The sequence below is a fragment of the Heptranchias perlo genome, chromosome 9, assembly GCF_035084215.1.
Source record: "Heptranchias perlo isolate sHepPer1 chromosome 9, sHepPer1.hap1, whole genome shotgun sequence".
Classification (NCBI taxonomy): Eukaryota; Metazoa; Chordata; class Chondrichthyes; order Hexanchiformes; family Hexanchidae; genus Heptranchias; species Heptranchias perlo.
Genome location: NC_090333.1, coordinates 60,350,992 through 60,374,962, shown reverse-complemented (window position 1 = coordinate 60,374,962; position 23,971 = coordinate 60,350,992). Strand labels below are relative to the sequence as shown.

Genomic DNA, 23,971 nt, shown 5'->3' with positions numbered 1-23,971 from the left:
CTAAGATTTCCAAAAAGCTTTTCAATAAAGCACCACGAGGGATTCTGTGCTAAATTTAAGTCTTATGTTATCAATGATGATATTGCAACATTGATCACAAAAAAATTGGCCAAAGGACCATATACAAAGGGTAGTTTTAAATGTGGCCACTTCCCAATGGGGTCTGGTCACTAATGGGTTAGCCCAGGCTTCAGCACTGGGTCCCCTCCTGTTTATTATGTTTCTTAATGACCTGGAGCAGGTAATAGATAGTAGTTAATTTATTTACAGATGATAAATTGTGTGGTAGAGTCATAGCCTTAGAAGTAAATAGATTACAACTGGATTTGGATAGATTAAGGAAATGGGCCCAAGATTGGTAAATATCCTGCAATGTTTGCAAGTGTGCAGTAATGCACATGGGTGCACATTGAGTATATTGTTTAAACTGTTATACTCTATATCTAAAGTTGACAGTAGAAGGGAGGTTGGAGTGATCCCTAAAGGTTCAAGCGCAGTGTCAGGTGGCTGTAGCCAAAGTGAACAGGGTCCTGGGCTATATTGCCCAGATGGTTCCGTACAAAACTGGGGTCATGACATTAGGGTTATATAATGCTTTGGTGAGATCTCATTGGGAGTATGGTGTACATTTTTGGTCCCCCCCCACCACCACCACCTCAAGAAGGTGCTGGAGAGGTGTAGATTTATTCAGGATCTGATTCAGGGCACCAATAATATACAAGTAAATAGATTATTTGAGGTAATGGGGCCAGGTGGAACTAGGGGCCACCCATTTAATTTGAGAAAGCAATGAGGGAGGTTGGATGTGAGAAAGTTTTATTTTTCTCAGTATTCCAGAGGTTGTAGTGAGGTCCGACTCTTTTCACTCCTTCAAGGTGTTAGACGCATTTTTGGAAAACTATGAGATTGTGGCAGGAAGAAAGATTTTGGGTAATAACCAGCACCTTGGGGTCTTCTGGGGCTTACCTGATCACTTATGAGGGGATGGAGAGGAATTTTTGACAAAGGCTCCTTGAATTAACTACAGGTTTTTTTTTAAATTTTGCTGCTTTTTGGAGGTGGGGGGGGAGGAAAAAGAGTGGGGAGACAAGAATAAGTCCCATAAGAAGTGGGACAAGTGCATATGAGCTTGATGGCCTTTTAAGAACATAAGAAATAGGAGCAGGAGTAGGCCAATCGGCCCCGCGAGCCTGCTCCGCCATTCAATAAGATCATGGCTGATCTGATCCTAACCTCAAATCTAAATTCATGTCCAATTTCCTGCCCGCTCCCCGTAACCCCTAATTCCCTTTACTTCTAGGAAACTGTCTATTTCTGTTTTAAATTTATTTAATGATGTAGCTTCCACAGCTTCCTGGGGCAGCAAATTCCACAGACCTACTACCCTCTGAGTGAAGAAGTTTCTCCTCATCTCAGTTTTGAAAGAGCAGCCCCTTATTTTAAGATTATGCCCCCTAGTTCTAGTTTCACCCATCCTTGGGAACATCCTTACCGCATCCACCCGATCAAGCCCCTTCACAATCTTATATGTTTCAATAAGATCGCCTCTCATTCTTCTGAACTCCAATGAGTAGAGTCCCAATCCACTCAACCTCTCCTCATATGTCCACCCCCTCATCCCCGGGATTAACCGAGTGAACCTTCTTTGTACTGCCTCGAGAGCAAGTATGTCTTTTCTTAAGTATGGACACCAAAACTGTATGCAGTATTCCAGGTGCGGTCTCACCAATACCTTATATAACTGCAGCAATACCTCCCTGTTTTTATATTCTATCCCCCTAGCAATAAAAGCCAACATTCCATTGGCCTTCTTGATCACCTGCTGCACCTGCAAACTAACTTTTTGATTTTCTTGCACTAGGACCACCAGATCCCTTTGTACTGTAGTACTTTCCAGTTTCTCGCCATTAAGATAATAACTTGCTCTCCGATTTTTCCTGCCAAAGTGCATAACCTCACACTTTCCAATATTGTATTGCATCTGCCAAATCTCCGCCCACTCACCCAGCCTGTCTATATCCCCTTGTAGGTTTTTTATGTCCTCCTCACTCTCTACTTTCCCTCCCATCTTTGTATCATCTGCAAACTTTGATATGTTACACTCGGTCCCCTCCTCCAAATCATTAATATAGATTGTAAAGAGTTGGGGACCCAGCACCGACCCCTGCGGAACATCACTGGCTACAGGTTGCCAGTCCGAGAATGTACTATTTATCCCAACTCTCTGCTTCCTGTTAGATAACCAATCCTCCACCCATGCCAGAATATTACCCCCAATCCAGTGACACCTTGTCGAATGCCTTCTGGAAGTCCAAATACACTACGTCCACTGGTTCCCCTTTATCCACCCTGTACGTTATATCCTCAAAGAACTCAAGCAAATTTGTCAGACATGACTTCCCCTTTGACAAATTTGCTCGAGTTCTTTGAGGATATAACGTACAGGGTGGATAAAGGGGAACCAGTGGACGTAGTGTATTTGGACTTCCAGAAGGCATTCGACAAGGTGCCACATGAGTACAAGGTGTACTCATCCTGAGTACACAACGTACAAAGATATGGAGAAACCAGGGCAGTAGGAACAGTTTTGGATTACTCTAGCAAAGGGCCAGTACAGATATTAGCTAAATTGCCACCTTCTTTGTTGTGAACATCTCCAGTTTTATGATTTAGCAAGTAAAGCTAGAGAACAAGCTACGCCTGTACTGTGTTACATACTATGCACTTCTTCAGCTTTATACCTAAACAAGCCTATTTATTTATTATGCACGCCTGCAATCATGATTCTCAGTTTTGAGTAAGGAGTAGTGGTTTACTTGTGGTCGAAGATTGAAAAAAAACAAAATGAAAGTTTAAATACTTTGTGCTCCTGAACCAGCCATGACAAGTAGAGCAGCAAATAGTCTTTAAACACACTATTGGTGGCAGCAACATTTTAAATCCTGTCTGAATGCAGAGCTGAAAGCAACAGCCCCCTCCTGCCATTTGTCTAAATATTTTGCACACTATCATTTATTTTAAAATGTGAGACTGCTGATAAAATGCAGGTCTAACATAAAAACGTTTCTCCCAGGCCGTGCAATGGTTTCCAACGGAGACAGACAAGCAACATGCTTTTTCCCCATTGCTGCCCTCAAACCAACCAGGAAGAGGTGCTTATAATCAGATTGGTCCTTATAAAGAGCCTCTGGTGAATTTTCTTTAAATTTTCCTTCTCAATCTATAAAAATGATTCATCCATTTTGCAACTTCCCCAAACACTGCTGAGATAAAGAACTCAGTGTGCAGGAAATGCAGTCACAAATCCATGTCACACCACTCCCTGGAACAGTATATTAGCTCACTAATGTGCTCTGTGGTGCTGCTCAATTAACATTTCCAGTCAACAGAAATGTACCCTTCCTAAATGTACCCTTCCTAAATATCTCATTAGATAGTTGAAAGTGGACACAACGTATTTTATTCAATTGTTCAGGTTCAGTTTCACAGAAGGTGCTCATGTTATTACAATAACACACAACGTCTATGTAGTTTTTAGTTTATTAGCTAGTCAGAAGACATGTATTGGATTCAAAACATTTTATACTTTGCACAACAAAATGTGAAGATCATCCTTAACACATTCCCATTTCTAACTGTTAAACAAAAAAAGGCAGTTGGAATAGGCCTATGCATATAGTTTCAACACCTATAGGTAGAATTTCCTCCTGCCCTGCCCTGCCCCCCAACCCCTTATTTTGCTTGTACACTAGTGTCATGTTGGCACAGCTCAGAAAAAGACTGTATATTCTGGACAGTACATAAATGGATTAATGCCTAAAGGATGCAATGTGCATTGTATTATACATATACCTCATGGTACAACTTTATAGATTCCAGGTAATATTGTAGCTCATGAGCATTCCTATTATGCTGGTGTTGTGCTGAAATAACATTTTGAATTGCAACCAGTTCTAAATGTGTTTACTTGGCAGGGTTGCATACTTTAAATCATTTTTTTAAATGTATACTGGTTTATTCCAAAATAAACTTCAAAGTTTCGACAAGGACTTAAGGCTTTTGCAAAAACATTTATATTGCAACAGCATTACACAGAATTTGTTTTTTTTAATAACCAAGTAAAGTTGCAAATTTAACAATTTTATTCAAGACCCATGTTAGACATAAATATATATATTGGACAATATATTCAAAACACTGCTATAAAATGTACAAGAACTACAATCAACATAAATCTCAGAAAAGAATCCCATATAGTGATCACTTTAAAAATACACATGCATTACTAATGTTAGCCAGAGTTATGAATTAGAGTATGACATCCTTTTGTGTACAATCCATGGCAGTAGGTCTAAAGTAGAAATACTTTATGCCAATTTTGACTCTTCCAAAGCCTTAATTTACAGTATTAATATTTTAATTACATTAGGAACTGTGCACTGGTCAAATAAAAGCTGTGTTCCCATTTAACAAAATATTTTAGGCAAACAAGATGAATTGCACAGATTCTTATTGTGTTAAATCCGTGTCTTTCATGTTAACTGAAGTCTATACAAGTAGCTGGTTTTAATTCATACGTGGCACTTTCATTTGTTCAATTTCTTCAGATCATCTAGTAGTCTTGTGGGTGTAAGAATATGAGTTGACCCTTAGGGATAAATATATAAGTTAGTTTCAGTAACTGCGTGTGATACCCTATGTACTTTGGTTTAAAACTTTATTACACTTTAACCATACCCAGATTATTTTCCCGCTCTTGCAAAAATATTCACTATATATTTGCTTTATGCTTAAATTAGGTCACAATGGATCAAAGATAAAAGCTATAATTTTACTGTCAACACTAGGATAAAGCAAATAAAAACAGAAAATGTTGGAAACACTCAGGGCAGGCAGCATCTGTAACTTCATATGCATATGCTTGAGCTGCTGAGCGTTTCCAGCATTTTCTGTTTTTATTTCAGATTTCCAGCAGCCGCAGTATTTTGCTTTTGTACTAGAATAAAGCAACTACCTAAGTACGGAAGGTAAAACTGCTGTTGAATAAGAGATTTTAAAGTACTTACCAACAATTACTTCATAAGACTTATTGGCCCGAGAAACTTCATATGCACAGCGCATCTCAGAGTAAGTTACACCTCCTATTATGAATATAATTAGTTTTAAACCACTTCTGCGGTCATCTTGGAGATTGCTTTTGTTCCCCTGACGAGCACTAAGCAGGAAAGAATAGTTAACATCTGGTGCACGAATACATGATTTTTTTTGGTCTAGAACTTAACAGTTTGAAGAAATTAGGAAGTTCTGTTTGCAGACTTTTCTAGAATGCAGAAAGATTCTGGAGTATAACATTCTGAATAGTTGAAGGTACTCATCACAAAATACCCTTCGACCTATTGAGGTCAATCAAATCCACAGCAGATTATATGTTTCCCCTTATAACAGGAAAGGCATTTATCTATCCAGATTTTTTTTTAAATGTATAAGATTAAATTTCCAAATCAAGATATTGTAAAGCCCAACTTCACTACGAAGAGGCACATGCCCAACTCCTGAGCATTAGCTCAAAATCACCAATGAGAGAGATCGGGGAAGAAGGAAGGGCACTACACACTTCTTGGAACATTTCCACCCCAGCCCATTAAAGGCCATGGACACATCCTGTCAAAGATGGTCAACAGAACAGCTACACTTTGAAATGTCGAGAGGTTTCTTTTGTCCATATATTCTAACGGTTTCGTTAGAATTCTTGCATCACTGAATTGCAAAATTTCAGTCCAAAAATATTACGTAATAAAATTCTGTCCAAAAGTTCTTTGGCAAACTTCCAATTCCCCTTTCATTAAAAAAAACACATAACTAATCCATCACAATGCATCGGCAGCCATTTTAAAATAGATACATCTGAAACAATAACATATAATCGTTAAATAGATGGGGCAATAAAAAGTGTTATAACATTTTCTTTGTCACTAACGCACCTTGCTGAAGGCTAAATTTATAGGAACATTTGATAAATTTGTAAGTAACAATTTGCTTTCTTTTCATGTCTTTTGTTAAATCTTTTTCAGCAACTTCAATAAAGTTAACAGCTTAATTGTTAAAGAAAATCCATACCTTACAGCTCCTGAACCATTCCAAGCAGCACTACAGCCTGAGCAATGTGGCCAATCCTGGGAATCAAGCTTGTTTGCAATGGAATCCTGTACAAAAAAAACTCAACTTAAATACTGTTGTAACGTGAATGATGAAATAGTGTTCAATGTTCTTAGATTCCAAACAGACACTAAAATATATGGTAAAAGCAACTGGAATGGTTAGATAGGTATAGTACAGATTAGGATTGCTATTTGCAACACAAGTATACAACTTTATCTTGAACTATTGACTGTTTGAAAATTAACATAGGACCAGGATCAGGCCATTCGGCCCATCGTACCTGCAGTGCCATTTTGTTAGCCGTGACAGCTCTTCATCTTGTTTTTAACCTCAATTCCCTTGCCTTTTTTTATATCCCTTAATACCCTTACTTCCCAAAAAAACATTTACCTCCCTTTTAAGTATTCTGCATCTATGGCCTTTTAGTCAGTGCACTCCACATTCTCACAATGTTTTGTCTGATATTTTTTTCATAGATTTGTTTTTAACCAGCTTCATTTTAAGTATTAAGTTATGCCCCCTTATTCTGATTCCCCTACCAATGCCTTTCAATGCTTTAAACACCCCCATAGGATCTCTCCTTAACCTCCTCTTTTCTAGACAATTTAACACAAGTTTATCCAGGTCCCATTGAATCTAAATCCCTTCATCCTGGTGAATCATTGCTGGACTCCCTCCATGTCAGTACAAGAATGTTATCAATTGGAAAAATGCTATGTTGACAAGATAAACTTAAGCTATCTATGTATCTAATTTTGTTGGTACATCCCTTGGACCTTAAATTTGCCATTCTTGCAGCAGAGCGAAAAACACAACAATGAGGTGAAAATAATTACAAATTCTATCTTGCACCAAGTTACAATTAAAAGTATTACTGCAGATCATCTTTTGGAAAATTTCAAATCTACATGAAAATGATTTGTGGTAGTTAAAATATATTGCTTCCAGAGAGACTGAGACTAAAAACTGATGGGCAACTTCTCCCCTCTCCCCCAAGACACTAACTCTCTAGAACCGTGGTCATTGAAGAGATAGGAAAGACCAGACTGCCTTTGGCCTTACTCAGATCAGTCATGGATCTGCCAAAAAAATTGGCAGGCAAGATGCAAAGCCTCATCCTTGGTGTCCATTTTACCTTTGAGAAATTTAGACAACCCACTCCAAAACTGGACAGTCCAGTTCAAAACCAGGCAGATAGCAACTCTATCTACAATCCACACGTGGATACAGTTCCTATTTAAATTACGATTTACGTCCAAGTTTCATTGTTCCAATTTCTTACTTTAGACAGAATACACAATGAGGATTCCTTGATTGGAACAATATTCTTCTTATGACACTGATCATAACTTACTTACAACTGAGTTGATAGAATCATAGAATATTACAGCACAGGAGGCCATTTGGCCATCGTGCCTGTACCAGCTCTTTCAAAGAGCTATCCAATTAGTCCCACTCTCCTGCTCTTTTCCCAATGCCCTGCAATTTCTTCCCCTTCAAGTATTTATCCAATTCCCTTTTGAAAGTTACCAGAGTTATCTGGTTTGTTCTACTCAGAACATAAATCATGTCCCCCCCCCACCCCCAAGCTTCTGTGTACATATTCTCTTCCTCTATTAATATATTGTAAACAATTTTACAACACCAAGTTATAGTCCAGCAATTTTATTTTAAATTCACAAGCTTTCGGAGACTTCCTCCTTCCTCAGGTAAATGTTTAAAATAAAATTGCTGGACTATAACTTGGTGTTGTAAAATTGTTTACAATTGTCAACCCCAGTCCATCAACGGCATCTCCACATCATGTCTATTAATATACTTTCTGGTAGCTGCCCCAATGGCTCAGTGAGTAAAAGTACCAGTATAGGACTGTGCCATTCGGACCAGAAATCTCCCAGTTTCTGTCTCCAGTCTGTGCTGAGTTAGCTGATCTCAGCTAGGGCAGCATTATAGATGCTACAATTGGCCTCAACATCTTTTGGGCTAGGAAGAGAAAAAGCATCAGTCATAGTTCCTGTTTTTTAAATCACTGTCCAGTGAATGCTGCTGGAAAGTGGCTGTCGGGTGAGGGCAGGATCAGGCTCAGCTGTGAAGCCCCTACAATCTGCTGACACTATCTAGGCTTACATTTCGTCCCTTCCTTAACTTGCATTTCTATAGTATCTGATCACATTTCTCAGAACATCTTAAAGTGCTTTAATATACTTCCAATAGCAGTCACTGAATGTAGCCATTTTGCACACATCAACATCCTACGAACAACAAATGAGAAGAATGACCAGTTCATCTGTTGGATTATGTTGGTTGAGGGAGGAACATAGGTCAGGTCAGCTCCCTGCTCTTCCTCAAATAGTGCAATGGGATCGTTAACATCCACCTGAATAGGGAGGCTTGGTTTAACTGAAGGATGGCAACTTTTTGACAATGCAGGACTCCTTCAGTACTGTACATGGATATGGGTCTAGTCCTGGAGTGCAACTCAAACCCCACCCAATCCAATTCAATTCACATGAAAGAAAATAGGAAAGCAAAAAACCCACTGTCCAATGGAATCTAATCTAATAACAATTGCATGTATATATATATATATATATATATCTATCAAGACACACAATTTTGCCTTGACTCATGAGCGACATGGTAAGCCCTCAAAATATTCAGTACTTCTCACAAATTATTGCTCAAGTATGTTAGGTTGATGAAATGTGAAATGACCTGGCTGCAATTCTGAAGATTCTATTGAATGTTGGTGTTCAGCGAGACTTGGATCTCCTTGTACAAGAAACACAAAAAGTTAGCATGCAGGTACAGCAAGCAATTAGGAAGGCAAATGGCATGTTGGCCTTTATTGCAAGGGGGTTGGAATGCAAGAGTAAGGAAGTTTTACTACAGTTGTACAAGGCATTGGTGAGATCTCACCTGGAGTACTGCATACAGTTTTGGTCTTCTTATCTAAGGAAGGATATACTTGCCTTAGAGGCAGAGCAACGAAGGTTCACTAGATTAATTCCTGGGATGAGAGGGTTGTCCTATGAAGAGAAGTTGAATGGGCCTATACTCTCTCGAGTTTAGAAGAATGAGAGGTGATCTCATTGAAACACAAGATTATGAGGGGGCTTGACAGGGTAGATGCTGAGAGATTGTTTCCCCTGGTTGGAGAGTCTAGAACTAGAGGGCATAGTCGCAGGATAAGGGGTCAGCCAATCAAGACTGAAATGAGGAGGAATTTCTTCACACAGAGGGTTGTGAATCTTTGGAATTCTCTACCCCAGTTGGCTGTGGATGCTGAGTCATTGAATATATTCAAGGCTGAGATGGATAGATTTTTGGACTCTAGGGGAATCAAGGGATATGGGGATCATGCGGGAAAGTGGAGTTGAGGTCTAAGATCAGCCATGATCTGATTGAATGGCGGAGCAGGCTCAAGGGGCCGTATGGCCTATTCCTGCTCCTATTTCTTATTCAAATACATGACATTGTATAAATGTCACAAAAAGCACTTTAGAGACAGTGTTTCAAATATTTCCGTTTCAGTGTGTCCCAAGACTGCCCCAAGGCTTAACAACCTTAATCAGAGAAATTTGACAAAACCCTTTTAGAAACTGCTTTCAACACAGTTGCCATTTCAGAAGCCAAAAGAAAAATCACCTGTCAAGTGTATCAATTTTATTTCCTGTAAATATTTTCCCCAAATTGCAACTGCACAGATTGAACTAATACATGACAGATTGAGGCTACAGTGAGCATTATTCCAGGATCACATGTGGTTTAAATATCAACGTGCCAAGTTACTTACGGTCATATTAGTACCATTAACCCACCATTCTGGAAGGGCTTAAACAACGTGATAATTCTGAATTATCAAAATAATAAGTGTTTTTGGTAATATTCGTTATTTGAAGTTTCTTGGTTTTTGAAGGGGAACTTCATGCTAGGAGGTAGTTGGCAGAGCCCAGATACTTTCACCAAAAGGCAGTCGTTGCAGATCACCTCATAGACAGTTAAAAGCACCACAGGAACAGGACAGCTACATACTTTCTTGGCCAAGGAATGTTGAGTGGCACAAATGGAAAGGAAAAGAACAGAGAATGGATTGGAATGGAGTGAATGTTTTAAAAAAAACATTGAACTAAATAATTTGATGGAAGAGAACTAGAACCTTTAACTAAAACCCTTGTGAACAATTTCTTTCCATGTAAATCCACTCAACCTATCATCCCCTTTCTACAAGATCTTTGTGCCAACAGTACACAGTCTATAAGCAGATTAACAAAAGAGGCATTCTCAGGCCGCAAACTAGAAGAGTGGGGTATGATTTGACTGAATATTTCTCTGCAATAAGCTGTCAGAACCCAGTTCTGGAATAGTGTTTTTGGGTTTGGGATTCCAAGCAAAGAGACAGGACCTTCTTTTCTCTCTTGTGATTACTCCCAATGCACCTTTACTTTTCCTTGGAAATTGCGTGTGTTCATCCTATCCATAAGAAAGTGATCCCACTTACCGTCCAATTAACGTATCATAGTAGGTACAAGCACAGGAGGAGGCCATTCGGCCCATCATGCCTTTTCTTTGAAAGAGCTTTCCAATTAGTCCCATTCCCTTGCTCTTTCCCATAGCCCTGTAAATTTTTTTCTTCAAGTATTTATCCAATTCCCTTTTGAAAGTTACTACTGAATCTGCTTCCACCACCCTTTCAGGCAGTGCATTCCACATCATTACAACTTGTTGCTTAAAGAAGTGTTTCCTCATGCTGCCTCTGGCTCTTTTCCTGATCACCTTAAATATCTGTCCTCTGGTTACCCACCTTTCTGCCACTGGAAACAGTTTCTCCTTATTTACTCTATCAAAACTGTTCATTATCTTGGACACCTCTATCAAATCTCCCCTTAACCTTCTCTGTTCTAAGGAGAATAACCCCAGCTTCTCCAGTCTCTCCACATAACTGAAGTCGCTCATCCCTGGAACCATTCTAGTAAATCTCTTTTGCAAATTCTCTAAGGCCTTGACATCCTTCCTAAAGTGTGGTGCCCAGAAATGAACACAGTACTCCAGCTGAGGCCTAACCAGTATCTTATAAAAGTATAACAGCCTTGCTTTTGTACTCAATGCCTCTAGTAATAAAACCCAGGGTTCCATATGCTTTTTTAACAGTCTTCTCAACTTGTCCTGTCACCTTCAAAGATTTGTGTATGTGCAACCCCAGGTCTCTCTGTTCCTGCACCCCATTTAAAATTGTACCATTTAGTTTATATTGCCTCTCCTCATTCTTCCTAGCAAAATGCATCACTTCACACTTCTCGAAGTTAAATTTCATCTGCCATGTATCTGCCCATTTCACCAGTCTGTCTATGTCCTTCTGAAGTCTGTTACTATTCTCCACATTGTTAACTACATTTTCAAATTTCGTGTCATCTGCAAACTTTGAAATTATACCCTCTAGACCCAAGTCCGGGTCATTAATATATATCAAAAAAAGCACTGGTCCTTATACTGACCCCTGGGGAACATCACTGTATACTTTCCTTCAATCTGAAAAACAACCGTTCACCACTACTCTCTGCTTTCTGTCCTCTAGCCAATTTTGTATCCACGCTGCCACTTACCCTTTATTTCCAGGGGCTTTAATTTTGCTAGCAAGTCTATTATGTGGTACTTTATCAAATGCCTTTTGAAAGTCCATATACGCAACATCAACCACACCACCTTCATTAACCATCCCTGTTATTTTATCAAAGAACTCCATCAAGTTAGTCAAACTCGATTTTCCTTTAACAAATCCGTGCTGACTTTCATTTATTAGCCCATAATTTTCCAAGTGCCAAGTAATTTTGTCCCAGATCATTGTCTCTAAAAGTTTCCCCACCACCGATGTTAGGCTAACTGGCCTATAATTGCCGAGTTTATCCCTCTCCCCTTTTTTGAACAGGAGTGTAACATTTGCAATCCTCCAGTCCTCCGGCACCGTCCACATATTGGAGGATTGGGAGATTGCGGCCAGAGCCTCCGCAATTTCCACCCATACTGCCCTCAGTAACCTAGGATGAATCCCATCTGGACTGGGTGACTTTTCTACTTTGAGTACTGCCAATCTAAAGTACCCCCTCTTTATCTGCTTTTATTCTATTCAATATCACTACTACCTCCTCCTTTACTGCTACAATGGCAGTATCCTCTTCTCTAATGAAGACGGATGCAAAGTATTCATGTAGCACTTCAGCCATGCCCTCTGCCTCCACAAGAAGATCTCCTTTATTGTGCCGAATCGGTCCCACCTTTCCTATGACCACCATTTTACTATTTTAATGTTTATCGAAGACTTTTGGGTTCCCATTTATGTTAGCTGCCAATCTATTCTCATACTCTCCCTTTGCCCCTCTTATTCCCTTTTTTAGATCTCCTCTGTGCTTTCTGTATTCAGCCTGGTCCTCTACTGTATTATGAACCTTATATTCATCATAAGCCTCCTTTTTCTGTTTCATTTTATTTTCTATATCTTTAGTCATCCAGGGAGTTCTAGCTTTGGATGCCCTTCTTTTCCCCTTGTAGGGATGTGTCAACTCTGTACCTGAACCAACTCCTCCTTGAAGGTCTCCCATTGTTCAATGACTGTTTTGCCTACCAATTTTTGATTCCAATCCACCTGGGCAAGATTCCCTTTTAACTCACTGAAATTTGCCCTCCACCAGTTAAGCATTTTCACATTTGATTGTTCTTTGTCCTTTACCATAACTATTCTAAACCTAATGATATTATGATCTTACATCTGTACTTTGTAAATCCATGAAAGCTGCTATTAACTCTCAAATTATCCATCCTCTTGTAATTCCTGGTTACATGCACAATAGTCAAATTGGTTTTCAGCATGGCTGTTCTACTGATGATCATCTTGCCTATATTATTTAGCTTTGGAACTTCAATCTTGCACACTTTGGTGAATCATCGGTCATTGCCAAAGCTTTGATGGGGGCTAGCACTGCACACTTCTAAACAAGTTATCAATTATTCTCTCACCAAAACTATGTTCACGGTTATCTAGATACCTCTCAAATCACTCTCTCTGTGTTGTAGTAGAGAGACACCCCTCAGATTCTTTTCTACCAATCCAAGAGTTTCCAAGAGCTCCGCACTCTCTCCCAGGAGTTCACGGATTATTAAGAATGACCAACCATTCAATCTTATCCACTAGTTTGCTGATAATTCCACGCCTCATTCATTAACTTCTCTCAGATTGCATGTCCTTACTGCACACAGCCTCTATTCCTCCTTGATCTCTTCAAGGAGGCAACAGCAATCTCATAGCTTTCGATTCTGGTAAGATCATTAATTGGTCACTGTTGCTTAATATCTCAAGTCCAAACAACCCCAACCCATGATTAGTTTTGACAACCTTGAACTCACTAACTCCTGGGATCTGAAATAGAATTCCCACATCTCTCACTGAAGCTTGGTTACAGTTTCATGCCAAATGCTTTCTTCCTTCTCTCAGCAATTATTAGCTCTCACATTCAAGACAACATCTCTATCTTGGAAAGCTTCAACATCTGTCTGCGACCCCTGGATAAGATACAGGACAAAGCTTCTTGTCTGACATGTGATCCTCTCTGTAGCCTCCAATGTGCATTTCTCTTTTTGTTGCAACTGTTCTTGTCTCCCTTTTATTGATAATGAAATTCATTAAGACAATCAACATGAAAGACCCAATACATTGCAATAGGGTGCAATATTACTTTCCATTTAAGGGAATCGGGGAAACTAAATTCAGTACCTAAGACTAACTAAAGAACCTGTGGGAAGGGAGGGAAAGAAAGAGAAAAGAAATTTTAAAAAAGCAAGGGAAAGAAAATATTTATAATGCCTGCAAGATTATTAGCAATTAAAAATTTAATTTAATTATTGATTTATGTGCTAATTGAAGAAAATGGCATCTGTAGCTGCTTCACTAGCTTCATGAAACTATTTGTCCTAATAGCATGGAAAAGCAAGACAATGATGCTTTTCAACATAAGTTCTGTCACTGTATTGTATGTTTGTAAATAAAATGAAAGAAAGGTTTGTCAAACTCTAATTCTTGAACACTGCATCTTTGACTAAGATAAGCGTTTATATCCAAGCGAGTTCAATGCTATGAAATATACCAACACGCTCAACTAAGGGAAAAATATTATGCATTTATACTTTGGTTAATATTACCTCCATGACATCTTTAATGAACGGAGTCCATCTGGAAAGCTGGTAGCTCTCCTCATCACTGCGATCTTTCCGCAAAGGCTTACGTTGCTGGGCATTCGACTGGAAATATACATGCATTAGACGAGCAACACTTTAAACAAATTTTCATAGCATCACAATCACAATTTTCATTGTAAACAGTTTTCAACATACTTATTGTATGCTACGTTTCATTTCAAAACATATTGGCCCATCTGTGCAAAAGAAAAAATTAAAAAGATGGAAGAATGTTAATGGCAGTGAAATGCGTCTGTCAATTTAAAGTTGACCATCAACACTTTCTCCAGGACAAGAAAACAGTTCTAACGATTTTTAAAAATTACTGTAGTGACAAGACCTGCTTGAGTTCCAGTCTGTAGTCCATCTAAAACCAAACGTAAAAATATTAAGCAATTTAAACTCTTTAACTTACAGAGAGGATGGGTACATCAAGAAATTTCCAATTTTCAATGATGTCACGGTCATTTATAATCTTGCCGTGGTGGATCAGCTTCATAAGATTCTCTTCCGTAGTGCCTTTAACAGAAAAAAAACACATCAGATACCTTGATGTTAATTTTTCTTTTGTGATTTTTGAAACATTATTTTTAGGAGCATCAATTTTTTTTTCAAAGTTACGCAGTATCAGTGATCATACCATGGAATTCCATCAATTTTATTTTCCAAACACGAGACCTACAACACACTTACACACACACCATTTGTTCCAACTTCCAACAGTGCAGAAAGCTTGAATATGCCAGACATCCATTAAAAGAGTTTCTGTATGTGCCAAGCCAAGCTGCTAGATAGAAGCACATTATTTCAGAGTATTGTATAACCAGCAGTTGGAAGTTCTGGGGAAGAGGCTGGGGAAAGAGTAGGAATGGATCTACAAACCTGACAAGATTCATAAAATTAACCATCACCTTTATTTTGCAGAAAATCAAATGAATTCAAGCTTACAGTTAACACCAAAAATATTATTTTACTTCCCTGAATAGGGTAAAAGGGATAGGACATTGTCTATGGCATGCAAACCAGTTATTTCAAATTTCTGACATGCTAAAATGGGAAGTTTTAATGAAATTCAAAACTTTAATGATCCAAGACTCAGGCCATAGGGACAGAATATGAAAGCTTAAGACCCTTGTTGCATAGTTTTAGTAGCTTTCTCTAAAAGGGCCTAATTGTCCCATTATTAGTTGCTTCAAGAAAGAGAACAGAATTCTTCCAAATTTGCACGATTAGGTCAGGTTCAAACCAGTATACAAACTTTAACTAATAATAGTTGGGCAACAGCATGTGACTGCACATCTTTTAAAAAAATCATAAAAGGAATAGGGTCATTAATAAACCTTCATTTTCTTTTTGTCTGGTTGTAAACTGACACAACAAAGCAATGCCACCTTATACTTCTAGATTAGTGGAAATTTCTCACTTACATAGATTATATGATTAACAAAATCTTCCTTTTGTGTATCTCAGGCTAAGAGTATTATTGATTGATGGATGGATATTTGGACACCAAGGGAATCAAGGGATATGGGGATAGGACGGGAAAGTGGAGTCGAGGTAGAAGATCAGCCATGATCTTAGCGAATGGTGGAGCAGGCTCGAGAGCCCGTATGGCCTACACGCCTGCTCCTATTATGTTGTTCTTATTTTGTACTCAGTAGTGAAAAACTACAGGAATTCCTGTATTTTACCGGGGAAATTACCTCTATAAGGGCACAGGAAAGAAAGAAAGCTGGTAGAAACATCAGTCTGTCTCAATTCAAATCACAGAACTCAAAATGATGAGTCCAATCTCTCCCATCCCTACTTAACAGATCTTAATTTAAGATGATAAGTGCTGTTGTATTGGTTTCAGCTATATTCCTTGAGCAGGGAGCTCTGAAAGATTTTCTTGCAATACCAAGGAAAAGTTCACGTTACATTGCAAACTTTTGCATTTTTTTGCACCATGACTGCAGCTTTGATTAAACCCATGCCAAAATTTATTATAGCACCAACTGGCTTGAGTGACAAAATTAAGTCACTATATCACCAATCACATCATTATATTGGTTTCTTGCAAAACACTTGAATGTGGCAAATTGCACCCCTTTAATAAGGCCCAGCAGCTTGCTAAAAAGAACAAAATCTGTGGAAAACATCCCATTCATACAAACCTATTTACAGGTGTATCTTTAACTTGTAAAATTGCAATCTTTCGCATGACTGGATTCACATGAAGGAGCAAAATGAGTACCAGATACTTAACGCATGTCGCATTTACTGTACCATTTACATAGAAGATATAGAGTAAGATGATCCTTAATTTGTCATAATTTCCGATAGACTTATCCAGCAAAATGGGCAGAATGATTCTCATGGGGTCCTTAATTTTTTGCCTTTGTGCATCGGTTCCAATGGCTAGGTCCTTAAGAAAAGAGACATTTACTTACTAATAACAAAAATCAATACCAAACAAATTCTTGAACTAGTTACTTATTTTGGTAACTTAGGCTGGAAACCTGTCTCAATCTTTTAATTGGCAAAAAAACATTTTTATGATACATCACAAAGCAAATTATAGTTTAATGTCCAGCGTATGGAAGCTCAAAAAATATTGTTTACCTGTTCAGCCTTGCACAGTTTTTCTACTAGCCCGTGGAAATGCTTCATACAATCTTCAGCTAAAGTCAGGTGGAGTGTTTGCTACAGAGGGGGAAAAAAAAGAGAGACCACAAGCTAACAGCTTACTGTTAAAGCAAACACCTTAAATATAAATCAGATTTAAACAAAACCCCCATTAAATCACTCTCCAAACTTCAAGTTCAGCTGTTTTATAGTGACATCAAGGACAGCCCCCTCACCCATTCACAGTAGGGCAGCTCACTGTAAAAATATCCCAGTCATCATGTTTTTTTTCTTTATGTCATTTCATTAATATAACAGAAAATACACTGCAGAGCAATTTGATATTTGTATGTGGGATAGGAATACCAGTATTGTTAACAATGTAGACAGTTTGCTAAGATTTACATTGATATTATATCAATATGGCCTCACTATGCTGCCATATCAGAATTACTCTCTCCTCCACAACTTAACATCTCAGAAATTCCCACAACAATGGGGCTAAAATCAATTGCACTGTGCCTTCCACCATAGAGACAGGATATCTGATCTTACTAAAAAGTAGCAAGTCTAGAAAACTCTAAGATGGCACTCTTGTGAAATAAAATATTCTTGTTAACCTGCCATATAATCATTAAACACAGAACTTTAATAACACAAACATAATACATTAATAGCTGATGCTTGAAATACAGAACAACCTATTCTTTCAGCTCTGTTTATTCTGCAAGTTTTAGCTGTTGCAGCAGAGTGCTAGCTCAACTTGACCCACTCGTTCAACTTTCAGCCTTCAGCCTTCAGCCATCACAGCTGCTCCCTGGAATTCTCCCCCAAAGTCGTCCACCTTGCCTCGACTTTCCAAATCTTCAAAAGCACCCCCACCCCTCACATTTGGGACATTTCACTACATTAAGTGCAAGATTTTTCCCCCCAAAATATGCAACTTAATCACACAGGAAAAAGTTTTTATTTTTAGAATTACAGCATGGGTGCAAATTACAATGAATTAAAGACTGATAATGGATGCAGACATTGAGGAAATATGCAGTGCAAATACATTAACCCTCTATCTGAAACACAATTTCACAATAATATTATACAATGCATAGAAGTCAATGCAACATTCTTTTATACCTTGCTCTTTTGTTTTCGGTAGTTAGGCAACTTTTTCATCATTTGAGATAAAGTACTTATGGAAACCTGTAAGATAAAAATAATTCCAGAAAAAAAAAAGCAAGCATTATTAAATGAGTTTTCATTTTAAGACTGAGAAACTATAGCTACCCACGTTCAGAGGTTGGCTGATGTACTTTACATTGCTGCACCTTTTGGGGGCTTATGATGAGAATGCAATTCAGCAGTTGGAATAAAAGGATCTTTACTTCACAAAATAGTTATGGATGAGGAAGGTCATTCAGCCTATCTTAGTTCATCCATTCATATTAAAGTCCTGTTTCAGCATCTAATTGTTTCTTGAAATATTCTAGGATTTTCACCTCCATTACTATCTGGAAATCAATTCCATACATGGGAATATTATCATCTAATATTCTAGATCTAATTTTTCCATTTCCTTACCTAGCTTATATACCTCTAAGATCATCTCTCAAATACCTGCTTCCCAGGCTGAAAGTTTCTCAAGTCTTTCCTCATTGTTGACACCTTAGACACAAGGGATCAGCTTTGTGGCTCTTCTCTGCACTGTCTCTAATACTTCAATTTCTCCCTTGTGCCTTAGCAGCCAGAAGCTGGACACGATACTCAAGGTGTGTTCTGACCAGAGCGCTGTACAGTTGATCAAACATTCCACTAACTTGTATTCCACTGTTTGGGATATGGGCTTCAACAATCTATTGGCTTGGTTGATTGCTGCTCTGCATTAGTAGAGCATTGAGTCTAATAAAGCTCTTGGGTCTCTTTCAGCTTCATTCTTACACATACTTCAAGAATGGTGTTGAAATAGGTATCTCTTATCTTTCCTTCCTATATGTAGTACTTTACAATTGTTCGTATTAAACTGGTACAAAAAGTAAGCAAAAAGGCTAATGGAATGTTGGCCTTTATCTCAAGGGGATTGGAATTCAAAAGTGAGGAACTGATGCTTGAGTCGTACAGAGCCTTGTTCAGACCCATCTGGAGTATTGCGTTCAGTTTTGGACCCCGAATGTCAGGAAAAATATATTGGCCTTATTGAATTCCTTATAATTTTAAAATTCTAGTGAATGATACCGGGGATTAAGGGATTGAAGTATAAGGACAGGTTGAAGGAACTTGGCTTATATTCCCTTGAGTTTAGAAAGTTGAGGGGTGATCAAATAGAGGTGTTTAAAATTATAAGGAATTCAATAGGGTAGACACAGAAACTATTTTCTCTGGTGGGGGAAATCCAGAAGAGGAGGGGATAATTTTAAAACAAGGATGGAACCTACAAAAGGTGTTGAGATATTTCCCTCTCCTTTCATTGCTCCAAAAGCAGTTGAACCAGGAGCCTTTGCTCAGATGGAGGAGGGATAATTGTCTGGAAATACTAGATGCAGAGATTCCCACAGCAGATGGGATCTACCTTCAGACTTCGAATGCTTGCCTTGATCCAGGGACAACAGGTGAGAACACACACTTGTCCGAATTAGAGGCTGTAATTGCTCTGCCAGTCAAGCTGGCAATGGTGGAGAAATTAAAATGGAAGCCTGTGACCAGCCCTCAATATCGGGTTTCCTATCAGTGTAACTCTGGAGAATCTAACGGTGTGCAGCTCACTGAATACTCGTTAAATAAAATGTGCATAAATACTTACTTTTCCTTCTGTTGTCTTGTTGCTTTTGGAAAGTTCCTTTACCAACTTGGGTATTTTTCTATTTTAAAAAAAGGTAATAGAATGCTTACTGTGTCAAAATAATTTGTCTTTAGCATTTGACCCTGCTACACCCAAACTGGGATTAATGTAATCAAATTGCAGGCTAATCCAAGTGGAATCACAGAGAGCTGTTACAGTCATAAATTTTAATAACTTGATTACTAATCAATGATTAACTACTTAAAAGCAACATCTTCATGAAAAATTACTTCACTTGCAAGCGACATTGTGACAACTGATGCACTGTTCTTTCCAAAACCAAAAAAGGTCTCCAATGCTTTAACTCAACTTTTGTTGTGATGGTTACTGTATTTCACATTATTGGCTGTTATTGTAATTTATCAGCTAATGTCCTGAAGAATAAATATTTAATCACCTTAATCTTTCTTTCAGTGTTACAGTACAACTTCAGCTTGAGGCTTAACAGCTCTAGGATTAAAATCTCTATAAACTTCAGGTTAGCAGTTATCAGGTAATCTATACCACAACAACAAAGACAGATCTGATCAGGTTTTAAAATAGTGGCTACTTCAGCATCTTGGCAGAGAAAAGTCATTACAATGACCGACCAGAACCAAATTACTGCAGCTAATTGTACTTTATAATAGCCCATCAATCAACCAGCCAGCCAGCTAAAATCCCTCAATTAAAGTGATCTGGAATCTATGCTAACTGCTGTCTTCCACAGAGTACAGCATTACATCAGCTGTTGTAGACTTTACAATTTTGCAAAAAGTATTAAAGCAGATTTCTTCTTCCCTGGTCATACCATTTATGGTGGAGATGCCAAATGACTTGCTTTTAGCTGGTCACATGGCGGCCTGTAAAAACAGCCCCTTTGATTTCCTCCTTAGTGGCAACTGGGCTCCTGTGGCTGAGACCAAGAGGTCAGTAATATGGGAGGGAGAGGGGTGAAAGAGGAATAAGTCAAACTTGCATTTCTCTCTCTCCCTTCATCCCAAAAAGCATGTTGCGCTCTAATGCACCATTTTTGTCATAGTTTTTATTTTAAACTGCAAAAGCAAATTTGTCTTAGTAAACCATTCAAAACAATACTTACAATCCTCTCCAGTCAACAAAGGCAACCTGCTCCAAGTTCTTCACCAATTATTGATTTATTTACGCTAATATGCTTAACTGCAGGGTGGCTGTCATTCTAATTTTTCTTTACATCTCTGTGGGAAAGTGCCCCCTTTCACCTGACATGACAACAGCAATTGGGAAGTCACAATGCGGAGACTCCACGCAGAAAGCCATGGCCTACCACAGCGTTGGTGCTCCAGCCCCATTTATGGGTTTTAAAAGAGCACTAGATCTCCTGTGTTATTGCTCATAGTAAGTCAGATGATGTGCTATTTAGTGGGATAGGAATATTATACGATAAAATGGGCAATGCATTATTCTGTTGCTAAGGTACAGCTGTGTCCCTTTAAGGCATCAATGTTAATTGTTGTTAAGTAAATAAAGCTGGTTAATTAGGGCTTAATTGTTTGGTGAGTGAACTTTGCAGACTGGAAAGCAAGTTTCAGGCCCCAGTTCAACAAATGGCTTTCTTTATTTAAAAAAATACAGATTTTGCAACAAACGACATACTAGATGAAAGATTTTATATATACCAAATTAAAAAGGTACACAAGCCCAGACTTTCTATGTGCTTTTGTTGACAGTAAATAATTAAAATATAAATATGTAAGTTTAAAAACTTCTGATAGCAAATCTTTAAAGATTCAAATTCAGCTCATGAACAAATCTGAGACTACCTTAGAAAATATCACGAAAAGTGCACAAGTACAAGGGATATCCTTGAAGAAGAGGTTCTCTGGCACTGAGGGAATGACAACAATTGGGAATAGGCCAGAGATTGTGGTGCACTAAACTGCAGTTCAGTGAGTCACTCCCATTACATTATCTGAAAGTTGGTTTTAATTACATTTATATAATTACATAAACACACATATTCAACTTTACTGCACAAACGTTAACATAGGGGGTCACTGTTGGAAGTAGTTTTGTTTAACTTAAAGGTAGGCTGAGGAGAAAAAGGACATATATGTGGCTGATGTAAAGTTAACTGAGAAAATCCCTATTAAGTGTTTGCATATTGCTGAAGACTAGGAACGTTCTCTGCTGTTACAGAACTAAAGTCATCACTTGCCAATTGTTTCATCAAGTTTCTTTCGTCGAAAACCAAATTTTGCAAATTATATTTTGCTACATGAACTTCCTTCACAATTTATAAACAGTATCACAGCAAAAGCCTTGGTTAAATAGTGCCGTGGGGCTTTGTGGCAGACAGCTCTAATACAGCATCAGGGGCAGTCAGCTCCAAAGGGGTAATAATGTTCATACATTTTTTTACATCATTGTATAGACCATGAAGAGAGAAGATATTTGTAATGTTTTAACATTTCAAACTCATAATAGAAGAGGCTTGTACATACTCGACAACTTCAGCAATATGTAAATGCCGCAATTTTACCCAGAGTCCGTCATCCTCATCCAAAAGACCCTCTTTGGATGTGGATTCATCCTTTGTTTGATACCTATTAAAATTAAAACGAAAACAGGATTTAATGTCATTCCTTTACCATAGAACAAAAACTGATTGCATTGTAATTCAGAGAACCACATTCTCCCAATGAATCAGCAAGTTTACCAGTACATAGCTACATTTGATAGATGTCAGGTGAGGAATGGATCAGACTTAGTTGTGATGTCCCATGTGATCACCTAACTACCAACTTTCATGGCCAAGTATCACATATGAATAAGCCTTGTGATTTTATGCTTTAAACCCCATAATTACCCACTATCCCAAAATATGTCCAAAATTAAGGTTACATAGAAATTAAAGTACAGAAGCAAGCCATTCAGCCCAACTGGTCTATGCTGATGTTTATGCTCCATACAAGCATCCTCCCACCCTACTTCGTCTGCTCCGATCAGTATACCCTTCTAATCCTTTCTCCCTCATGTACATATCCAGCTTTCCCTTAAATGCATCTATTATATTCACCTTCAACTCCTCCATGTGGTAGCAAGTTCCACATTCTCTGGGTAAAGAAGGTTCTTCTGAATTCCTTATTGGATTTATTCATTTTTATTGGCTTTCTCCCAATACTTAACATGTTCATGGCACAAGGCAATTTCCATAAGCAATACCTTTATGTCTTGGTCAACATTTATCCTTCAACCAATATCACAAACAGATTAACTGGTCATTTACCTCATTGCGATTTGTGGGACCTCGCTGTGTGCAAATTGGCTGCCACTTTTCCCTACATAACAGTAACACTTCAAAAGTAATTCACTGGCTGTGAAGCACTTTGGGACATTGTGAGGATGTGAAAGGCACTATGCAAATGTTAAACCTGATTAACCGATAAACATCAACATTGGCACACTGCAACTTCTCACTGATACAAGAAGTATTTCATCTCTCTGAGCCAACAGGTAGCACTGACATTTACCATTGTTTCAGTGCATGTGTCACACTCAGACAGTGAAACAAAGTTTTATTGCAGAGGAGGTGCTGAGGAAGAAGCTGATGTCAGTTCCTTTTAGCATTATACTTTGTGACAGTTGCTTATTAACTTAAAAATATTTTATTTGTTCTTTCCCTATTTTTCCATGATTAAATCTGAGGCTGTGACAACAAAAACATGTGTTTTATTTTTGACCAGAAAAACCTTTTGAATGGAATTGATGAAAAAATAAAACTCAAACCTATACGTACCACAGATACCTGTGAATTGTATCCATGTGATTTATGTCAATTAGTGTTAATTGTATTCAGGTGGTGTGTATCAATTGGGAACTCTCTTGTATCCATTTATAAGAAAGCTGATCTAGGGTGTAATGTGGAGCCTTGTGAATAAAGGCTCGGAAGCAACTGAAGACTATGCTCTAGTATTCTAACTTTCGCCACCCAGCTATCCCATATACAACGGGTACCAAAGAGAGAAAAGAATCCTAGGAACTATAGTTCAGCAAAAGTCAACACACTGAGGAGGGGAGGGAGGAAAATTGGTAGGCCTGGAGTTTCCACATGTTTTCCACCCAGATATCAGTGCAATCTGGGCGTAATCAAATGAAATAGCATGAAAGATCACAGAATTTAAAACA

General features: G+C 38.3%; 1 protein-coding gene across 1 annotated transcript in view; it reads right to left on the bottom strand.

Moving 5' to 3' along the window:
* Positions 1–3,524: 3,524 nt before the first annotated feature.
* The window catches only part of stxbp3 (syntaxin binding protein 3), a 54,974-nt gene continuing 34,527 nt past the window's right edge, over positions 3,525–23,971 (bottom strand). Inside the window, exons 10-19 of the mRNA XM_067990605.1 lie at positions 22,288–22,389; positions 19,787–19,844; positions 18,127–18,192; positions 16,990–17,070; positions 16,654–16,792; positions 14,801–14,904; positions 14,350–14,448; positions 6,118–6,203; positions 5,067–5,215; positions 3,525–4,648 (exon numbers count right to left, since the gene is read on the bottom strand). Coding sequence (XP_067846706.1) covers positions 4,587–4,648; positions 5,067–5,215; positions 6,118–6,203; positions 14,350–14,448; positions 14,801–14,904; positions 16,654–16,792; positions 16,990–17,070; positions 18,127–18,192; positions 19,787–19,844; positions 22,288–22,389 — 946 coding nt within the window. The 3' untranslated portion in view covers positions 3,525–4,586. The remainder of the gene's footprint in view (positions 4,649–5,066; positions 5,216–6,117; positions 6,204–14,349; positions 14,449–14,800; positions 14,905–16,653; positions 16,793–16,989; positions 17,071–18,126; positions 18,193–19,786; positions 19,845–22,287; positions 22,390–23,971) is intronic.